Source organism: Falco biarmicus, chromosome 4, assembly GCF_023638135.1.
Source record: "Falco biarmicus isolate bFalBia1 chromosome 4, bFalBia1.pri, whole genome shotgun sequence".
NCBI classification, from domain to species: domain Eukaryota; kingdom Metazoa; phylum Chordata; class Aves; order Falconiformes; family Falconidae; genus Falco; species Falco biarmicus.
The window spans coordinates 57,565,542-57,584,229 of record NC_079291.1 but is presented as its reverse complement, the minus strand read 5'-3'; the positions used below and the strand labels follow the sequence as shown (position 1 = coordinate 57,584,229).

Genomic DNA, 18,688 nt, shown 5'->3' with positions numbered 1-18,688 from the left:
TATTCACAACATTTCACTAATTTTTCAAATTAGTGTTTTTTAAAATTCTGGTATCTTTCCTCAGACTGGCATAACCAAGTTTTGATCATACATCCCTCTCTGAAGGTAAATAAAGGACAAAGAGTTGGAAATACATGCCAGGGAACTGAATTTCAGCCCGATTTTATTAAGAAAAATACCTTTCTTATGTGCAATTTTAAATGTAATCTCTGTCAAAGAACCGGTGAACCATGAAAACACAGCAAGATCAGAGAATGAACCTCAGCAGATAGGCACTGGAGGCAGTTAACTGGGCTGCTTTTTTTGTCAATAAATACTGTTGTGAATTGACCCCAGATATGAACTGCTCTGCAATATTTGTCAGAGCTAAAATGTATTACATTTTCAGTTTTTTGAACAGGCAGATCAAATATTTAGGTTTTCTCAAACCTTACATTCAGCTTTAATAGATTTTTTTTTCTCTTGTGCTTGAAAACTGAACAGTTTTCTAACCTCTGCTTTTTTGGTCTCTGAAAATAATTCACCACATTCAATTAACTGCTGGTATAAGTGGGTATATGAGCTGATAGGAAGAGGTGGAGTTCATTTCTGTCTCTGCCTTCATCAGCTATTCACTTTTCAACAAGTTAGATTGCTGCTTTGGGTCTCAGTTTCCCCAACTATAAAGCAGGCTTAATGATACTTACCTTCCTTTGTAAAATGCTTTGAGATTCCTGGATGACAAGTGCTGTAGAAGAGTTAAGTGTCCTTAAGAAGATGGGCTTGTCCTTATTGCATTGTAGAATTTTGTTCAGGAGACAGCTGCCACATGTACTGAAGTGGTCTTTGTGATGTGCTAATCATTAATGACAGCATTTTTGTGATGGCAAGATCAAAGCTTGCCCCAGTACTCAAGGTGTGACAACACAAATGGATTTTTGTAGCAGCATCCTGTGGTCTGTTTTATTTTCTTTTTCTTTGGTAATTCCAAACATTTTTTGTTTCCTTTCTTGAGTACTGCTGGGAACTGAGGTGAAGTTTTCAGGGAGCCAGGTGTAATTCCAACATTTCTTTTGTAAATGAAAATACCCAGAGCTCATAACTCTTCATGCAAAGATCGCTTTACTTCCACATTGTGTTACCTTTATATCATGTGATTTCATGTGCCATTTTATTGCCTGGTCACTTAGTTTTGTGAGTCCCTGTACAGCAATTTGCAATCAGCCTTTATTTATGCTATCCTGAATAGCTAAGTGTAACTAAAAACCTTGTAGCCTGCCCTTCATTCCCTTTTATAGATCACTCAGGTCTCTGTAAAACAGCACAGATCTATCAGTAGCCTCTCTCCATCGAGAAAACAGACTATATAAATCTATATTGCTACCCTTTCTTTCTTGTGTTTCTATCATAATGCTCTTCCCTCCAAACTTCTAACAACCACATTTCTATAGGAGCCTTTAGAGAAACGAATTTTAATTGCTTTGAGAAACCTGAGTGGACTGCTGGATCTCTCTTGTCCCCATGCTGACTTTCAGAGGACTTCACAAACCATGTAATTCTTCCTCCTTACACCTTATTTCTATAAATTATTTTCTTTAGAGTGCTTGCAAAGAATTTGTCCAGCTCCAACTCAGCTTCAGGTTATGGGATAGAGCAATATCTTGTATGTAGCAGTCACTGGCTGATGTTCTGGAAGACCATGTCATAAAAAGAGTTTCAGTAAATATTTGAGTTTGTTTAGTTTTTCAAAGCCAATACTGTGGAAAGATATGGTGTTTTTTATATCACAGAGGAGAGTGGAGGTACTTAAGCTTATTAGTATTATTGACAAAAAGGAAATTGTCATAAATGACATAAGCTAACAAGACTTCTAGCACTCACCGAAGTATGCTTCATTAACTATTTTCCAATAAAAGTGAGGGCATAGTAAAAATTTATGTGATATTGCCCACTTGTGCAAAGGATGTTTCAATCCAACTATTTACAATAGTTATAGGAGTTGACTCAGTAATTCTTCCCATCTCATGTCCTAGTTTATCAGTGTAACAATACTGTAGTGTTCACACATATATTTTTTTCTTGAAATGTGCTGCTGCCTGCTTTTCCATGATTATCCTAACACCACAAAGGCATTTACACTTCTGAAGAGCAGAGCCATCTTTCTGCTATCCTGTTACAGACATCTTTTTCCAATATACCTTTAGGAGTATTGCAGGTAGAGGAAATAGGTTTATTAAGCAACTTAATATTTATAGAATCCGTCCTTTTCTGATATATTCCAATAGATAAAATTTGTAGTGCATCTTAATCTTGATCTTCGCTTCCTTTTGCTTGATGCTTTGGCTCCCCTGGATCAGTTGTCCTGACTCTGCTCCCTCCCAGCTTCTTGTGTACCTCCTCACTGGCAGAGCACGGGAAACTGAAAAGCCCTTGACTTAGAGTATGTGCTGCTTAGTGACAACTGAAACATCAGCGTGTTATCAACTTTATTCTCCTACTAAGTCCAAACCCAAAGCACTGTACCAGCAACTAGGAAGAAAATTAACTCTATCTCAGTCAAAACCAGGACACTTGACAGTAATGCTCCACTCAAAATATTGCAATCCACATTGCTAAAGTTCCTTCCTTTTGATCTTTTAAAAAAGTCATAAAGGTTTTTTCACTTGCCATTTTATATTTGGAAGCATTGTACCTAGGTATAAATCTGTATGCATTTCCTTTTTATTTTTTTCTGAAAAACATTCCCTAGTTCTGTGCAACCATCTTCCTTGCTGATATAACTGCTTCTCTGCGTATTTTGTTAGTCTGTGCTCTCTTCACACTTATGCTTCCACTTCTGCATTGTTCTGTTCAGAGACTGAGAACTAGTAGTAGTAGTAGTAGTAGTAGTATTGGTGGTGGTTGTTGTTGTTATTATTATTAATATATCTTTTTCCTTTTCCCTTCTCCTTCCTATATGACTGGCTTTTTTTTTTTTTCCTGGGCCACAGGATAGCCGATAGTTTTCCTATTGTGCTGTTTCAATCTAATTCTCTCTGCAGATTCCCAGTTCTTCCACTGCTACCAAGGTTGTAGCTCATGACCTGCAAACTGTTTACATCCCTTAGTATTTCTTACAAAACATTTATCATAATTTCCACTGGTTTGCAAGCATGCTGTCATAGCTACACATAGGATAAAGATAATATGCTAATTTGATTACGGTCCATCCAGAATTTATCTCCAATTCTGCCATCATTGCTATTATTATCTTTTTGTTTACATTTTATAGCTGTGGATTCAGTAGTGTCAAACAAGGTGTTCAATACCGTGTACACTCCTACAATGTCTCTTTCTTTCTATCATTTCTAATTCAGTTTGTGAGATATTCCACGGAGATATTCCAATAAGAAACTCATGTGACCAGCAGCGGTTGCCCAGAAAACTTTGTCCAAAATTCATTCTGTCAAGTCATATTCAGAGTACTTTCCAGATAGGAAATCACATTTCATCAGTGAGTTGCTGGATGGTTCCTCTTTGGAGGAAGAATCTCTCTTGAGTCTTCTCTTATGATTTGTACTGTCAACACAAGGCAACTTAAACCTGCCCAGCCTGGATTGCTGCCAGGTGGACTAGTCACGGTAGTATGCCCATGGTTTAGGCTGTCGTGTCATCTCGGTGATTTTCAGTGTGCTGGTGTGATTAGTTCATTGTCAAGGGGCTATCACTCAGCTCAGGCAGGAACTCCCTGCATGCCGTTGTTATTTTTGCAAGGGTATGTGTTTACTGGTGTTGCAACATTCAGTGTGTTCCTGGCTTGTCAAGTGAGATAGTTGGAGAAGAGCTCTGTGGGGTCACATGTGACTGGAGACCCCATGGTAGCTGACTTGGCTGGGCAGTGACCTGCAGTTTTTTAACAAAGCTTTTTCAATACAAGGTGATTCAGGAGAGACAGAAGGACCAGCAAAGTGTTAAGAGGATCACAGATGGGCTTATAAGATTGGAAAAGAGGCTGTGAACATGTTCATGCGTGATGCAGGGCTCTAGTGAGGAAATGGCATGATCCCAGCTAGGACTGGAGTTGCGTTTGAACTTCGGTTTAGGTGACAGTGTGGGCAAAGGCAAGGGTCTGTGTGCTGATGTGTAACACAGACACCAGTTAAGGAAGCTGTCTGCTCATTTACCACTCTCTCCCTTCCCCACCAAAACATGACTCCATCCTGTATAATCTTCAGGATGTGTATAGTCCTGCTCTGCTTGCTGGGAGGGTTGGTCTTTCACTGCTGCTCTAGGAAGTCTCTTACACAGTTTCGCTGATCATGACCATCCACCACATTATGCCTTGCTCTTCTTAATCACATCTCATTATTCCTGATTTTCCAGCACTTCCCTGTATGCCAAAGGGAGTCATTGTCATGCCTGTGACTTTTGAAAGGGAAACTTGTGTAATAAAATTCCCTGACTGAGTATCATGTCAGGACAGTAGGATAGCACAATTAAAACAAGGCACTAATAAACTGGCAGACTATTCAGTTGAGGTCAGGATGACCGTATATAATGCTCCAGCAAAAATGACTGCTCTGATGCCAATTTGAGTTATTTAATCTTGGGATTGTTTATACCAAACTGCATAAAAATGCAAAGTCTAAATAGAATAATATTTATGTTTCCTGGTAGTGAAGAGAAGCAAACATTCTAGGAATCACAGAATTACAAGCTTTCTGTGAAGCATAAAATAGAAAGCCCAACAGGAATGAGCAAAATAAATGCTAGTTGCCCATTAAACTCTCAAAAGAGAAGGGTAAGAGCTTAATGACTTCCCATTTAAACTCCTGAACTCAAGGAAAACTGCAAAGAAACTTTCACTTCTTTGTCAGCATTCCCTCTTTTGTGCATCTGGGAATATTCTGGCTATTTCATCTCACTGAGGGAGATAAATTTCCTCTCAAATGGAGTTTGGGTTTTATGACAGAAAGTTCTTGTGACCAAAATCTTTCACTGAAAGGTTAATTTTGGTTCAAAAGAGCTTCTGGGTTTGTATGTTCAGATTATAACTGATCAGTGCCAAAACAGATGGTCCAAATGCTTTTAAATCACTGGCTTATAACTCCATTTTGGGGCTCTGAATTTTCATCTCAATTTAGAGATGGAAACACTAAACTTCCAAAGCCCTGGCAAGATACGAAAGCTACTTCTTTCCCATCTGCAGTTGGAAAGGGTCTTATTCCAGCAATGATATTCTCAGCACTCTCATCATATATAAAAGACTAACAAGTAAGCTGTTTTATTCTGTCTTCAAGACCTCACCTTTAGATTAATTTTCTCGATCAACATGTATCAAGGGAAAAATCCTTAGTTCTATTTTCCATTATGAAGCAGAAAAAAATCTATAAACAGAAATTATTAAAAGTATCAAGTGAGATTAAAGATAAATAAAAAGGATGCACTGCCTGTCATCTGTACTTCTCTTGAATGTCCATTCATCAGTCTCCCTGTATGGAACTGATGTGTGCATTTTGTTAGAGCTGTCAAGTTCTGAGATAAATTGATTTGTTGACACAGAGCTCCAATAATGACGAGAAAGTCCTTAACAAATTATTGTGTACTGTGCTAGATACAGTACAGAGGCTATTTTCTAGGAAAACTCACTTTGCAGTAGTAAGAACTTTCTTCCATTGAAACGCTACTACATATATATAAGGAATAAACACCAGAGGCTTCATTTGCTTTGATTGTGAATCAGAAACAATCTGGTAGTCACTAGAACTGTTTGAATTCTCTCCAGATGAGAAAATAGCTCCATTTTCATTTCAAAAACTTCAGCTTTTGCAGGCTGTGTGCAGCAGCCTGTTCCCTCTTTGATTCCCAGGTTGTGCCTTCTGTCCTGAACAAACCCAGGCTATCATCCCTATGAGCTGTGGTATCAGGCCCAGTGTGGACAAATGGACAATAAAAATCTATCTCATTATGCAGTGAGAGCTGATCTTCAGCTTAGACCTCTTTGAGGGCTACTAAAAGGTTGTACTGAGCCAAATGTCTTTCTGAAGTGAAGGAGTGTTCTTTTAAAAGAATGCGTTAAAACTGAACACACTGAAATTTGTTTCTAGTAGGCAAACCCAGAAATAGATATTATGATGTTACCGCATTTGCATCTTTTGCCTTGGAATTTTTTGCTTGCTAAGCATTGCCTTTGCAAAGTTTCCTGTTCAAGTCTTAAAGTTCTCCTAGAGAAACCTTGATAGAGACAAAAGGGAACCCTTGGTGTTGGTGCCCCAAAACGTGTTTTTTAAGCTTTCATACAATATAATGTCACAGATCCCTGGTAGATACAGCCACATTCATTCAGTTGAAGCTCAGGTGAGATACCCCTGGGTGATCTGAAAATCACTGGATGATTTGTGTGGGCAGTTGGTTTAAGTCCAAGCACTATTTATCCTGAAACTCATTTCAAATATGTCAAATGAACCAATGTTGAAAAGTCCTTGTTTCTCTCCACTGAATATAAATAGAGCCTGGGATAACCAGCTGCCTGGAAGTAATCTAAAATGAAATTATGTCAATTCAACTCAGCTCCTTATGCTTTTATTCTTCTTATCCTCGTGTGATGGAATCGCTTTACAGGAAAGGCCAAGTCACTTCAGTTTTCTCACTTAGGTAACTAATCTAGAATGGGGAAGAATTAGTTACTCTTTTTCCTGGAGGGGCCTGTGGGATGACGCCAGTAACAGGAGCTTTGTATGCAACAAGCCAAAGGTTGTGCTCCGGTCTTGTCCTGGTGCAGCAACAGCTGTGGAAAGCAGCCCTGTGAGAAAGTGGAAAACCAAGCCTCCAAAGAGCTGCATACATTATTCATAGATTCGAAAGCCAGAAGGAGATATGAATGATTTTTCTGATCTTACTTTATGCATAAAAAGGCCATAGAATTCTCCTGACTTGCATCCCTACCGCCGCCTCTTGGGCTGATATCTATGACTTGTTTTTCCAGTACCTTCCAGCCAGCCCAAGATGCTCTGCTTCCCCCGTCCCATTTACCAGCCCTTTTGAAAAAGCAAGACTCTGGTTTGGAGGGAAAGACAGACCAAATTTGGATGTTACTTTTTTCTGCCCTCCTTCTCTTGGAGGTTTCTCCAAGAAACCTCCTTCCAACCTTCTCTTGGAACAGGTTTCTCTTTGCTTTTCAGGCAAATTTATTTTCTTTTCAAATTTTCCTCCCTCTCCTTCATGAACTGCTAAAGGGCAGTACTCACTGACACTGGGTGTTGTAAAGATGAAACCAATAGGAAGTTGAGTTAATGGATTAGACCCATTCAGGAAGGAAAAGCTCAGTGAGGCACAGAGATGAGTCTCTAATGCCTGTCTCAAAAAGTCCTCCATTGCCTGTTGCTGAAAGCTAGGATGCTGTACTTGGGCAGTGTCATTGGGTATTTGTCCTCACACTCTTTCTTTACACATCAGGGTACGCATGGAGACCGCATGGTGACTGGGTGTCAGGCTTTGCTTTTCTCCTTAGGTGACAAGCCCTTACCAGGGCTTTGATGGACACTTTAATTTATTAAATGCTAGCAAAGTGTAATTGTGTGCATAAGCGTCAGGTCTGCAGTTGGGCCAGTTTAAACTTGGGACCCTCCCTAAGAATCCAGAGAAATTTGGATCCATGTTTGCTATTTACAGAGCAGCCATTTATGAGGATCAGAATAGGAAATATAATTCCCAGGTATGAGTTTGTTTCTGCGGTTAGATAAAGTGGAATTTGGGATCAGTGTTTCTGGAGCCTTAGGTGAGCAGTGGGACAGATTTTCTGTAAATGACAGTTATTACTATAGCACCAAAGTGGCACATGGGTTAAGGCAGCCAACCATTAGCCATAGAAGTTCTGTTCCTTCATGCTTTTTGAAAAATCACTGTGACTTGGTATTCACAATTGTTTCATTAGGAAACGTTAACACTATCAAGATAGGGCTTATTTAATCTAACTCAGAGGAGGGATCTTTTTGCCTAAGCATAGGTGAATAGTACTTTTTCAGATGAAAGCCCCACATGAGTCTGTCAGAGATGATACAGATCCTCTAGAAAGCCCATGCTGTTCTGAAGCAGCAGTTTAAAGTCCAGCAGGATACACCATGGCATCAAAATGACTGTCATTGTTTAGGTGACTAAATGCAACCCTGTAATACAGCCTGATAATATAAGCCCTCCCAACAGGTCTGTCTATGCAAGTCACATAAAGAAGCACTTCAAAATGGGGAGTCATCTCATGCTGAAGTTAACGTCTCAAATAGACAGGAGGAACTATAATGTAAAAAAAAAAAAAAAAAGTAGCTGTTTTTCTCCAGTGATTATTAAAGGAGCTGGTGGTAACTAGCTCAAGGGTAGATACAGTTATCTATATTGGGGCTGTCTACAAGAGTATTCCATTTTATTGCAGGCATAAGACCTAAAGCCTCCTCTCCAGCATGTGAAGGATTGCACAGCAAATGAGAACTTTAGGAGAAAGATAGAAGGAAAACAGTATAGCAGTAAGAATTTTGCGAGACCCTCCACCTTGTTGACAAGTACATGACTACAAACATTAATGGAGAGGCAGGGTGACAGGCACTCTGAAATGCAGACTAGAGATTATCCAGTGCACCCTCAGGTGAATTTTAGTGTCTGTTGTCAGGCCCACAGGCTTGAACACTGCCCAAGTGACTAAGTGTAGAGGGATGAAGGCAGTGGGTTGATCAGCATTGATAACATGCAGCTGTGGCCTGGCCTCAGTGACAGTGGGTTGATTGACATGGATGATGTGCAGGTGTAGCTCCTTCCTGCTAAGTGGTTAAATAGTCCTGAGGATGGTGGGAGTGGGGGTTGGGTGGAGGAGGGGCAGTGTTGGGGTGACCTTTGGAGGAAGGAGATAACAGCACAGACAGTAGAATCTGACCAATGGTAAAGCCTTGTTGCAGTTTACTAGTTTGATTGTGCTGCAGCAATTGGTGCCCCACGTGAGGCTGAGTTGGACTCAGACTACAACAACAAAGGATACACAATGTATTCAATGCAAGAACCAGGAATAGGTCTCTGGGTGAGTGGCCAATGACCCTCTTCTGGCCTCAGTGTTCCTCTCTCCTAGAAAGTGTTATAGAAATAATGTCCCTAGCAGGCTTGCACATAACAACTGGGCAGCTTGTTACAAGTAAGCACTGGTGTATCTGCCTTCCTGTTGCTGCTGTAGGCAGCTGTGGTCCCTTACCAGCCCTGTGTCACATATACCAGTGCCACCCACAGCCCTTAGCTGTGCTGGTGTCTGTGCTTGGGTAGTTGAATTCTCTCCCTGAATGTGGCCACCTTTGGGATGCTCAGCTTTTGCTGGCACACAGTACGCAGTGAGCTTTGACTGAGTCAATATTACTGCTGCCAACCAGATGAGCAAAGCAGTTGTCACCAGGGATCAGTGCAAACATACAGGAAAATCTAGGTGGGAAGTATTGCTACATCCTTTTTGTATGTTATCATTGTTTTCTTTCTGCAGCCCTTGGGTAGCGAGAGCTTAGGGAAAAGACTGGGAGAATTAAAAAATGATTTATATAGGATAAGAGTATTTCTAGTGAAGTAACCCCAAACTTTTCAGCTAGCAATTCTCCTTCTGGACTGATGAATCACACTTTTGCAATTTAATTTCAGGGATCAAAATCCCTAATTTTTCTAATGCAGCCTGTGGCGACTTGAATTTCCAGTTCCCTGCTTTCACATCAGAGTAGGACTCATGAAACTTGAAATGCTTTCTTCATTCCAGTTCATCATGTTAATCTTATGTGATTAGTCCTACTTATATCTGGAACTTGCCATTGCCTAAGAGTCTGTAATTCCATCTGGCACCTTCCATGACGATTGCAGAAGTGGCAAGTTTTGGACTGGTGCCTTTTTTGCATCCTCAATAGAAGTAACCCAAAGCTGGCTCTGAGCTGATGAAGAACCTCAAGATTTGGTAGCAGAATTTCAGAGGCAAAACTTTTCTCCCTGTGGGTGAAGGACACCCTCACCCACCTCCCCCTCGCCAGAGACTGCCGGGACATTCCTCTTTCTGGTATTGAGGAATGGTGCAGTCACCACTGTGAGGAGTTTAAGATTTAAGTTGAACCAGTGATATGAAGCTGGTTTTGCCTCTGATAAATAAAGTGAGAACCAGTTGACTTCAACCTCTTAAATATGACAAAGACAACTCTAGCACAAACAAATATACAAACTGTGCTGTTTCATTTCTTATAGTCCCAAAGGCCCTGCTCTGCTAAGGAAACAATTTCAAAAAATGTCACTTGTTAACTCCTAGAGCAGCATTTTTATATCTCACGTAATAAGTGTTTAATGTACACAATTTCCAATGTTGCCAGTCTCCCAGTGTCTATTCAGGTGCTTATTGCACCATCTGTTATAAACAAAGTTACAGTAACCACAGGGAATGATATGATGGATGCCAAGATATTAGATCATTAAAATATACCACATTGCATGGAAAAGAAAGGAGCATATTTTGAGAACACGTTTAAATTTGCAGCTCTGCTACAGTGTTCATAAATTGCTGGAAGTCTATCACAAAATTGTTCCATTCATAGAATGCGAAATGCCAGGAGCCTTGGGACTCTGGAAACTCATGTGAGATAAATATTTCTCAGAAGCCTAGGCTGTGACCCCAGCACCCTGAGATAACAGTTCCGTAGTTGTGACAGTGTAGATCATCAACAATTTTGAGACAGAACAGTATGTTGTAAGCTACCCTACTTTATGTGTTGAAAACAACATAAAACTTGCTTCTAGGTGCCAAATCCTTCTGCTGATCACAGTCTACAAATCAGAATCTCCTTTTCAGTTGTTTGGGGTTGTTTTTCTTTCCTGTTTACACTTATATAAGAAACTCACTAGCAGATGCTACAACAGTAATTAGAGCAAATCTTAATTCTCAGTGGTGAGATTGTAGCAGAAATAATAATTACCTAGCTCAGCAGATTATAAAGGGAAGTGATAAATCCATCATCTCACCTTTAAAGACAGTGCAAAAAAAATATGTTTTTTTCAGGTATGATTCATCTGCTCTGTTTTAAATGCCTCTTGTGGACTGCAATGTGTAGCCTTCACCGAATACAAAGGGAGTCCCGTGTGACAAACTCACATTCAGATCTCTGCAGTGCAGCCTCATACTTTGGGTCTGGGGAGCCCTCCCCAACCATCACAGCCTGCTGTGGGATGGGAGGATGGTCCAAAACGCCTGCCCTAGCAAGGCAGCACGGTGCTGAGTGCTGCCACATGCTCTGTGCAGGGAGCCTAGGGTGAGCTCAGCCACTGACAGATTCAAACAGCCAAACAAATCCCACGCTTAGCTCCTTGTGGCACGCAGGCAAGGAGTAAAAGGGAATAAAAAGAAGTTCCTTGCTGGGACCATTAATTTTGTATTCCATTTTCACTGCTGTTTGAAAACATTTGAAAACTTTAATAGCAGTTGCATATTTGCTGTGTAATCTGGTATTTGTAGTAAACTTCTGAGTCTGTTGCAATCAATGGTAAAACCAAGAGGTTGTTTTCAATCAGGTTGGAACTGCAAAATGTGCCTTTTAAAACATACTACATCCTTTAAGCCATTATTCAACTCACTGGTCTTATTTTTTCCTCTCCCTTCTTTTCCAGATAAATTTTGTATTTCTATTTAACATAGTTAGGATTTTAATGACAAAACTGAGAGCTTCAACCACTTCAGAAACAATACAGTACAGGTAAGTCAGCTGGTGCTTCTTGCTGTTTTCTGGTGTTAACAAAGACCTGCCTTGCCTGCCCTGCCTTTGTCCCATCTTTGTCTTTCCAGATGCTACTGTTGATCTCTGAGAGTGTCTTCCTTGCCCCTTGAGTTCAGATGGTTATGTATACAGTATTTATTTTTGCAGGCTATCCATAAAAGTGTGCCTGCATTTTTTCTCTCCTCTCCATTTCAGCGTCCAAACAACCGACGCAGCCTAGGCTTACAGGCACAGACACGCACACTGCCATTGCCACCAGCCCCCTCACCTCCTTCAGGTTTGCGTATGCTCCAACACACATGAAATTTCCCCCTTCCAATGAAATCTGAAAGATTTGATTTCAAGCGAGGATAGGTATTTAATTAATTTCTATTCGTACACAACCATCTGTATTATATTAATATATCATAAATTATTTCAATGATGACTAGACCATTCATTCAGCTAATCTGGAGAATTAGTGAAAAACTGTTCAGTCCCTACTAGGTTGCTTCTCTGTTCCAGTCTTTAGCTTCACAGGTGCAGAACAATACAATATCAAGACTTCTCAGTAAATCATGTGCGTATGTATATTAAGATCCTTGTTCATATTAATATCCTAGCAGAGCCAGAAGTAAAAGAAGAACAGAGTCTGGGCCAAAACAATCATATCATATCTATAGTCAATATCAGTATCGTTACTGATTATTACTGTGTGCATACAGGTTTTTACGGTAAGGTTTAATATTTTTTTTTTTTTAAGTGTAGAATATGGGAATGAAGGGTGATTGTGCCCCTTAAGCTGGCACCAGCATCAGTGTAACCACTGAGTGGGTTGTGTCACAGAACTGATGCTCAGCTAATCATCATCTTTATATGGGGTGGGTTCTCAGGTAGATCAGATCCCCGGTTGTACAACCTCACAAGGACCAGCATGGCAGAAAGGAGAGGACAGGAACGTTTAGCACAGGGCAGCAGAAGGAAGGTGGCCTGGCCCCTTCTGGCAGCACTGTGGACTTAGAGCAACCTAAACAGCCTAAAAGCAAATTCTTAGAGATCAGGAGATGCTGAGTGCCCTTCCTCTCTTACCATTGACCAGTGTCATGCAAAATGGTTGGAGCATATGTGGACAGACAGGTCCTTACACTGGGAAATAATGCAGGTTTTGTGGAGTAAGATTGGTCACAATTCTCTAAATAATTTCTAGATAAAATAGCAGTGTATCAAGCTAAAGCTTGAATCTTGACATCCTCAAATCAACCTCCTCCTGACTCTGGAGTCAAGGCTGTTTCACAAAACAGTTTTGTTGCAGTAATATGGTTTTGTTGTTTTGCCTGATTCCTTCCTTTACTCCTGTCTGTGGTTTGGGGACAAATGTGAAGTTAATGCAGTAGTCTGATTTTCTTGTTCAGGTTCTTCTCTGCACATTTCCTGAGAAATGCATGGGGAAAATACCCCTCTTTCGTGCTCAAACTTCGTGCCATAAAACTATAAACTAGCATGAAAAGGTCTTGATTCAAATCTCAGTAGGTTTTTATACCTTCCACAGTTTGCAGGGAACATTAGGGATACTACTCTGAGGCAATGTAAAGTAACTGCCTCCATCCTTGAACAGAGGATGGTGATCTTATCCTCACTGCAGGCTCTGAAAAGGAACCCTCTTTTTCACAGCCTAAATAGGAAAGCTTGTAATTCCAGGAAAGCCTGGGGCAAGCCTCGCTGTTCTAAAGCTGAATAGTCCAAACTGAGTTAAGCAAGTGTTAAATGATGTGACAGCTACTTTGTTAAGACACTCATTTTACCCTGATGCTGGCAATGTTTTTGTGCTCCCCTGCCTGTGTACCTACCTGTCTTTATCTACCTGTTTTGGCATTACACAAAGGTTTAAACAGGCTTAACAAAATTAGTCTTCTGTGTTTGTACAGTATCTAGCACAATGAGGTGCTGTTCTGCAGCTGACATCCCAAGGCGTTATTATAGTACCAATAATAAAGATTAGCCCCTAATAGTTCTGTTAATAATCACTTACACTTTATTGTGCACCACCTGCTTGTTTATTTATAAGACAGCCCTAAGCAACTGAGTGTGCACTTTTTGCAGAGAGAAAGAAAGCATTTCCACTCCAGGCAGAATCAAAAGATGGGCATAGAGCAGGTCTCAGGGCACAGCAGTCCTGCCCTGGTCAGAAGCTAAACTGTGCACTTATCACATCACCCTGAGCTATTAAGAAATCACTCATCAAACCTGCAGAGAATCTCAAGACTTCAGCCTAATGCAAGCCTCATTGATAGGACAGAAACTGTCTGGAGGAATAAGAGAGAGAAAGGGAGTGGTATAAAAAAGGTTCCCATTTTTCCCCTGGAATTCAAAGTGGGGACAAAAAGCAGGATTCAAAGGCAAAGGCTTTCCCAGAACACATTTCTCCAAGTGGTCAGGTACTGAGTGTGAACTATCAAACTCACCTGTGGCTTCACAGCCCACCCCTGCAGCTGTCACTCTTTCTGTGCTCCTCTGCTAAATTCTACCCAGCCTTTCTGACATGGGTTCCCATGGGCTCCCTCCTAAATATCCTCTCCTCAGCACTAAGAAGCTTTTGTTCTTCATTGCATGAGGACACTAGGAGCCTCCATCCTGAGTTACACAATAAGCTGGCCACAAATCTTGGGACTGTTCCTGTACAGGCAGGCTGAGAAGTGTCTAAAACTTGGATGTCCTCCTGGGAAAAATCTCAAATTATTTGGCCATTGTGCAAATACAACCTCCCACTGCTACCCTCAAATGCTCTAGCAGCATGCCTCAAAAGATGGAAGTACCTGCAGGGAGTACTTGTGTTCCCTAACTCCATTCGCTATGTTAGACACTAGACAGATGTGAATTTCTTTCTTAAAATACTTCCTTCCTCCAGTTGACTGTACGTATTGGACAGCCCTGAGGAGACAAGTCTTAGGCCATCCTTTTGTTTTCTTCTCACCCTGTTTGACATGTGCAGGTGCTGAACTGTCTTAAGGAGGCATCTAAGTTCCCTCTCTAGCTGATGTAGGTACTTCACTTCCCTTTCAATTGCTCTGAGACTCATCCCTCTCTCCACTGACGAAGTGATTTATTTGGTTTGGGTCAACGTACAGTGGTTCAGATAACACAGTTGTTCTTTTGTGTGTTCACTTGTGTTTTCTGTTTCTTGTCCCCAGGAAGGCAGTCAAGGCAACGTTAGTTCTTCTGCCCTTGCTGGGCATCACCTACATGCTTTTCTTTGTCAACCCTGGTGAAGATGACATTTCCCAGATTGTTTTCATCTATTTCAATTCCTTCCTGCAGTCTTTTCAGGTAAGATAACAAGTTTACAGCTAGAATCAGCTACTGCTGAAAGGATCATCAGTGCTTTTCAGCCATGAAACTTATGGCAATGAAGTCAATGACAGAAATATTAGTTGAAAATAGCTCAGCTTTGTTCACGCGTGCATAATGGATATATAAGTATGTTATATGGAGTGGAGATCTCCTCTCAGACATGTAGTGGAGGGATTAATCTCCCTTAACATCAGTACTATGTTCAGTCTATAGCTACAGCTTCTCACCTGGGCTCCATCTAAAGTCTATGGAGAGAGATGATGTTTAATTCTGTCCTAAACTGCCTGAGAGAGGATGATGAATCACCCTCCCAAGGTACCTCTCTCTTCACAGAGCACACAGTGAGCCCTCCGAGACTTAGACTAGATGTTGCTAAAACAAAGGGAAACAACTCCTACCTATTGGACTTGCTTGATTGAGACATTAGCTGTATTGCCCAGCCTTTCACTCCTGCAATGGTGCATACACTCAGCCATGAGACCATACCAACTGAGAACTCATACCCTGTCTCCTCCCTCCCCTGAATTCAACAGGAGTTCTGCCAGGATGTAAAAGGCAGTGGAAAGTAAGTAATTGCCCCAGGTTTCTGGATTTGATACAAAACCAAAACTGGCTGAAGACCCTGAATGGTGTTTAGTCTGCTTAGGTGTGTCCTGCAGCTTTACCTCTGCTTAAAGACCTTCTTGAACTAGGGTGGAACTGGGTTTGACATTAATGTTTTCCCTCTGATATGTGGAGGAACAAGCACTCTGTTACCCAGGATACCAATACAAATATAGAGCACACATTCTGTCAAGCCAATTCTGTGCTTATGGATTACAAAAGTTTTGATCTTTTGATTACTGTTTTTACTGATTGCATGTTTAGCTTTGAAACACAGAGCATCCCACCAGAAACCACAACTGAATATCCAAAATGAAAAATTACCCTTTCAATCTATGAGAAAAAAGGAACTTTAGCCTTTATCAGTGAACTAATCCACACTTTTCACTCCCTAAGATTAATTGTATTTTATATCTGCTGATGCTCACTGTCTCAAAAAATGCTGCACTGGTTATTTTATCATGTTACGAAGACATAAGTAAGAAAGAAAGCACAGATATTCCCTTCTTTATGGTGACAATAATTACAGCCCATTGCTTAAAGTAAAATGGGTAGGATTCTGCTCACAGGTGTAGAGATGAAACTGTCATCATGTTGTCATCTGAGCTTCCAGTTTAGTCATTACAATCTTTGCAGTCATTACAGGAGTCTAGACACTGCTGTCCGCAGATTCCACACAGCAATTCAGATCAGAAGAATGCAAGCACCCTGATGATACACTTGCTCACACAAGACCATCTAAGGCCGTTTGACATCCCCTGTGTCTGAGACATCACGTAGAGCTGGCAGGCATGACATAGTGTCTGTGAGGGGTCTGTACCATTCTGGGGTGGCAGCTGGCAGCTGTAGATGCGCTTTAGCATAGCTGAAGTGGCAAACCCCTTTATCCGTGGACAGCTGTCTAGATCCTAGTTCTCATGTCTCACCTGTGAGCTGCAAGTCACTTAGTATTTTCTCATGAAGTTTTTGGGCAAAGATTTCATCTGACTAGAAGTGGATGATCTCAACAATATTATAGTTTTGCTTGGGATGATCCCAGGATAAAGCTCAGTCCCTGATTCTGCATCTTAAAATACATGTCTAATAATTAACTGCTTTCTATTCTTTCCAGGGTTTCTTTGTGTCAGTATTTTACTGCTTCTTGAATGGTGAGGTAAGTAGTGTCCCCTTCTGTCAGTGTAATTCATTCTTGGGAGGTGGAACTTACTTGAATGCCTGCTAAACATGAGGTTTTTTTACATGGGGTCATCGTCCCATCAGTCTGTTGCTCTTGGAGAAGTTTCAGGTAGCGTGCATCTGAATTTCCCAGCCCTTTTTGTCCATGTCCTTTATTCACAAAGCTTTATCAAATTCAGGTTCTTGCCTGGAAGGTCAGGGCAGAGGAAGAGTAGTCTTCTTAAATTATAAAATATTTGTTCTTCATATTAAGACTTCTTTGAAGTTTCTTATTCATTGCAAATATGATTTCTGTGCATACATGAGCATTACTTCTGAGCTGGGCTGTTGTTAAGGATATGCTGCAGGTGACCCATTTTTATAATTGCCATGCTGAGTTGAGCAAGTTGGTTTTTTTCTGTGTGGATATCTGAGTGATCAATGCCTGTTGCATTCAGAAGAGAGGGTTGGGGACAGGGTGGTGTTCTTCATAATTAATTTTAGGTACTGCTACTCAAGCAAGAAATGGTTCACTGATATCCTCGGTGTTTGACTTACACCCCACAGTGTGAGAGATTTATCTTTTTTCCCCTGTTTACACTGCCAGTGTCTCATTTACCTACATTTAAGTGTGTCGTATTTTTCCAGTAAAAATATTGTGTCTCTGCAAAAATTAATTCCATGTCTTAATTATTCCTGCTGTATTGGGATACATTTTGTTTGTGCTGCTTCTTAATTTCATTGTAGGCTATGAGAGAGAATGGGCATGTCTTCTTACTCAGCTGCTTTGCGATATTTTCTATACTTCGGCCAGTGAAGCACCAGTATTATTTTGTTTTGTTTTCTTCATTTCCCCTCTTCCTCAAGAATTCTGAGGTGATGTTAACAAGAAGCAACCCTGTTTTCTCAGATTAAGCACATGCCACTTTTATATACTGGCAGCAGAGTGTTCTCGGTTCTCTTTCCAACTTCAATAAATTCTGACTACTCCATTTGCCTCTTAGTAAACAGGGAGGTGAAACCTCCCCAAAAAAGTACAGGCAGTTTAACTGTGGGACTACAGTTACATCAAAACCTTGCCATATATCTGAGTCGCTCATGATCGCACTTTGTTTTTCTGAGCCACTGTGCTGCAAAATCTGATGAGGTTAAAGGTGCCAGAAGTCTGGCGTGTCCCACCAGTACTCCTTGTCATATTCAGCAGGTTTATACTGTTAATGCAGGAGAATCTCCCATGTAGACAGCAGGCTTTTTTTAGGGGGGGGGGGGGGGGTGTCCTTCTTTTTTTTTTTTTTTTTTTTTCCCCACTGGTGTCACAGTGAACATCACGGGCTAGAACACCAGCCACATGATTTCATAGTCAGTCAAGAGTTTGTATCACCCTAATGTGCTTCCATTTGTGCACGTAGGCTGGGACCAGCTGGCTGTTCACACCAGGCTTTCACTCTTTTGGCTGTTCTGGGATTCTTTCAGCTGTCTTGTAGTGGAAGAAATATCCCCTTCACTAACAGCAGTCTGAAGTTCTTTGTCCAAAGCCATGACCCAACTTCCCATACCCTGTAACTTCAATGAGTTCAGACATAATCAAGGTCAGTGAAAGGCAAGATGATTCACCTCATGTACTTCTATGCCTTGATAACAATCTACTAGCAGATCTGGAATGATTTCCATAACTGATTCTCCCAGCTATATCACACTAATATTACAGTTGGAATGGATGTTTCTGTGGGAGTCAGATCAAGATTAAGCCACCCAACTCAGGTGATGCAGGTGATCTTGATTCATTTCCCTAAACATAGATATTAGTGCCGCTTGATCAGCTACAGAGTATCTAAGGCATCCGCGTGGATCCACCATTGTTATACAAGACCTGTAGAAGATTC

At 40.9% G+C, this 18,688-nt stretch overlaps 1 protein-coding gene across 3 annotated transcripts in view; it reads left to right on the top strand.

The window, feature by feature from the left end:
* Positions 1–18,688, top strand: part of CRHR2 (corticotropin releasing hormone receptor 2) — a 160,248-nt gene that overhangs the window by 125,133 nt on the left and 16,427 nt on the right. For all 3 annotated transcript variants that reach the window (XM_056338268.1, XM_056338269.1, XM_056338270.1), the window contains 3 exons: positions 11,614–11,699; positions 14,888–15,023; positions 16,762–16,803. In XM_056338268.1, the coding sequence (XP_056194243.1) occupies positions 11,614–11,699; positions 14,888–15,023; positions 16,762–16,803 (264 nt within the window). The remainder of the gene's footprint in view (positions 1–11,613; positions 11,700–14,887; positions 15,024–16,761; positions 16,804–18,688) is intronic.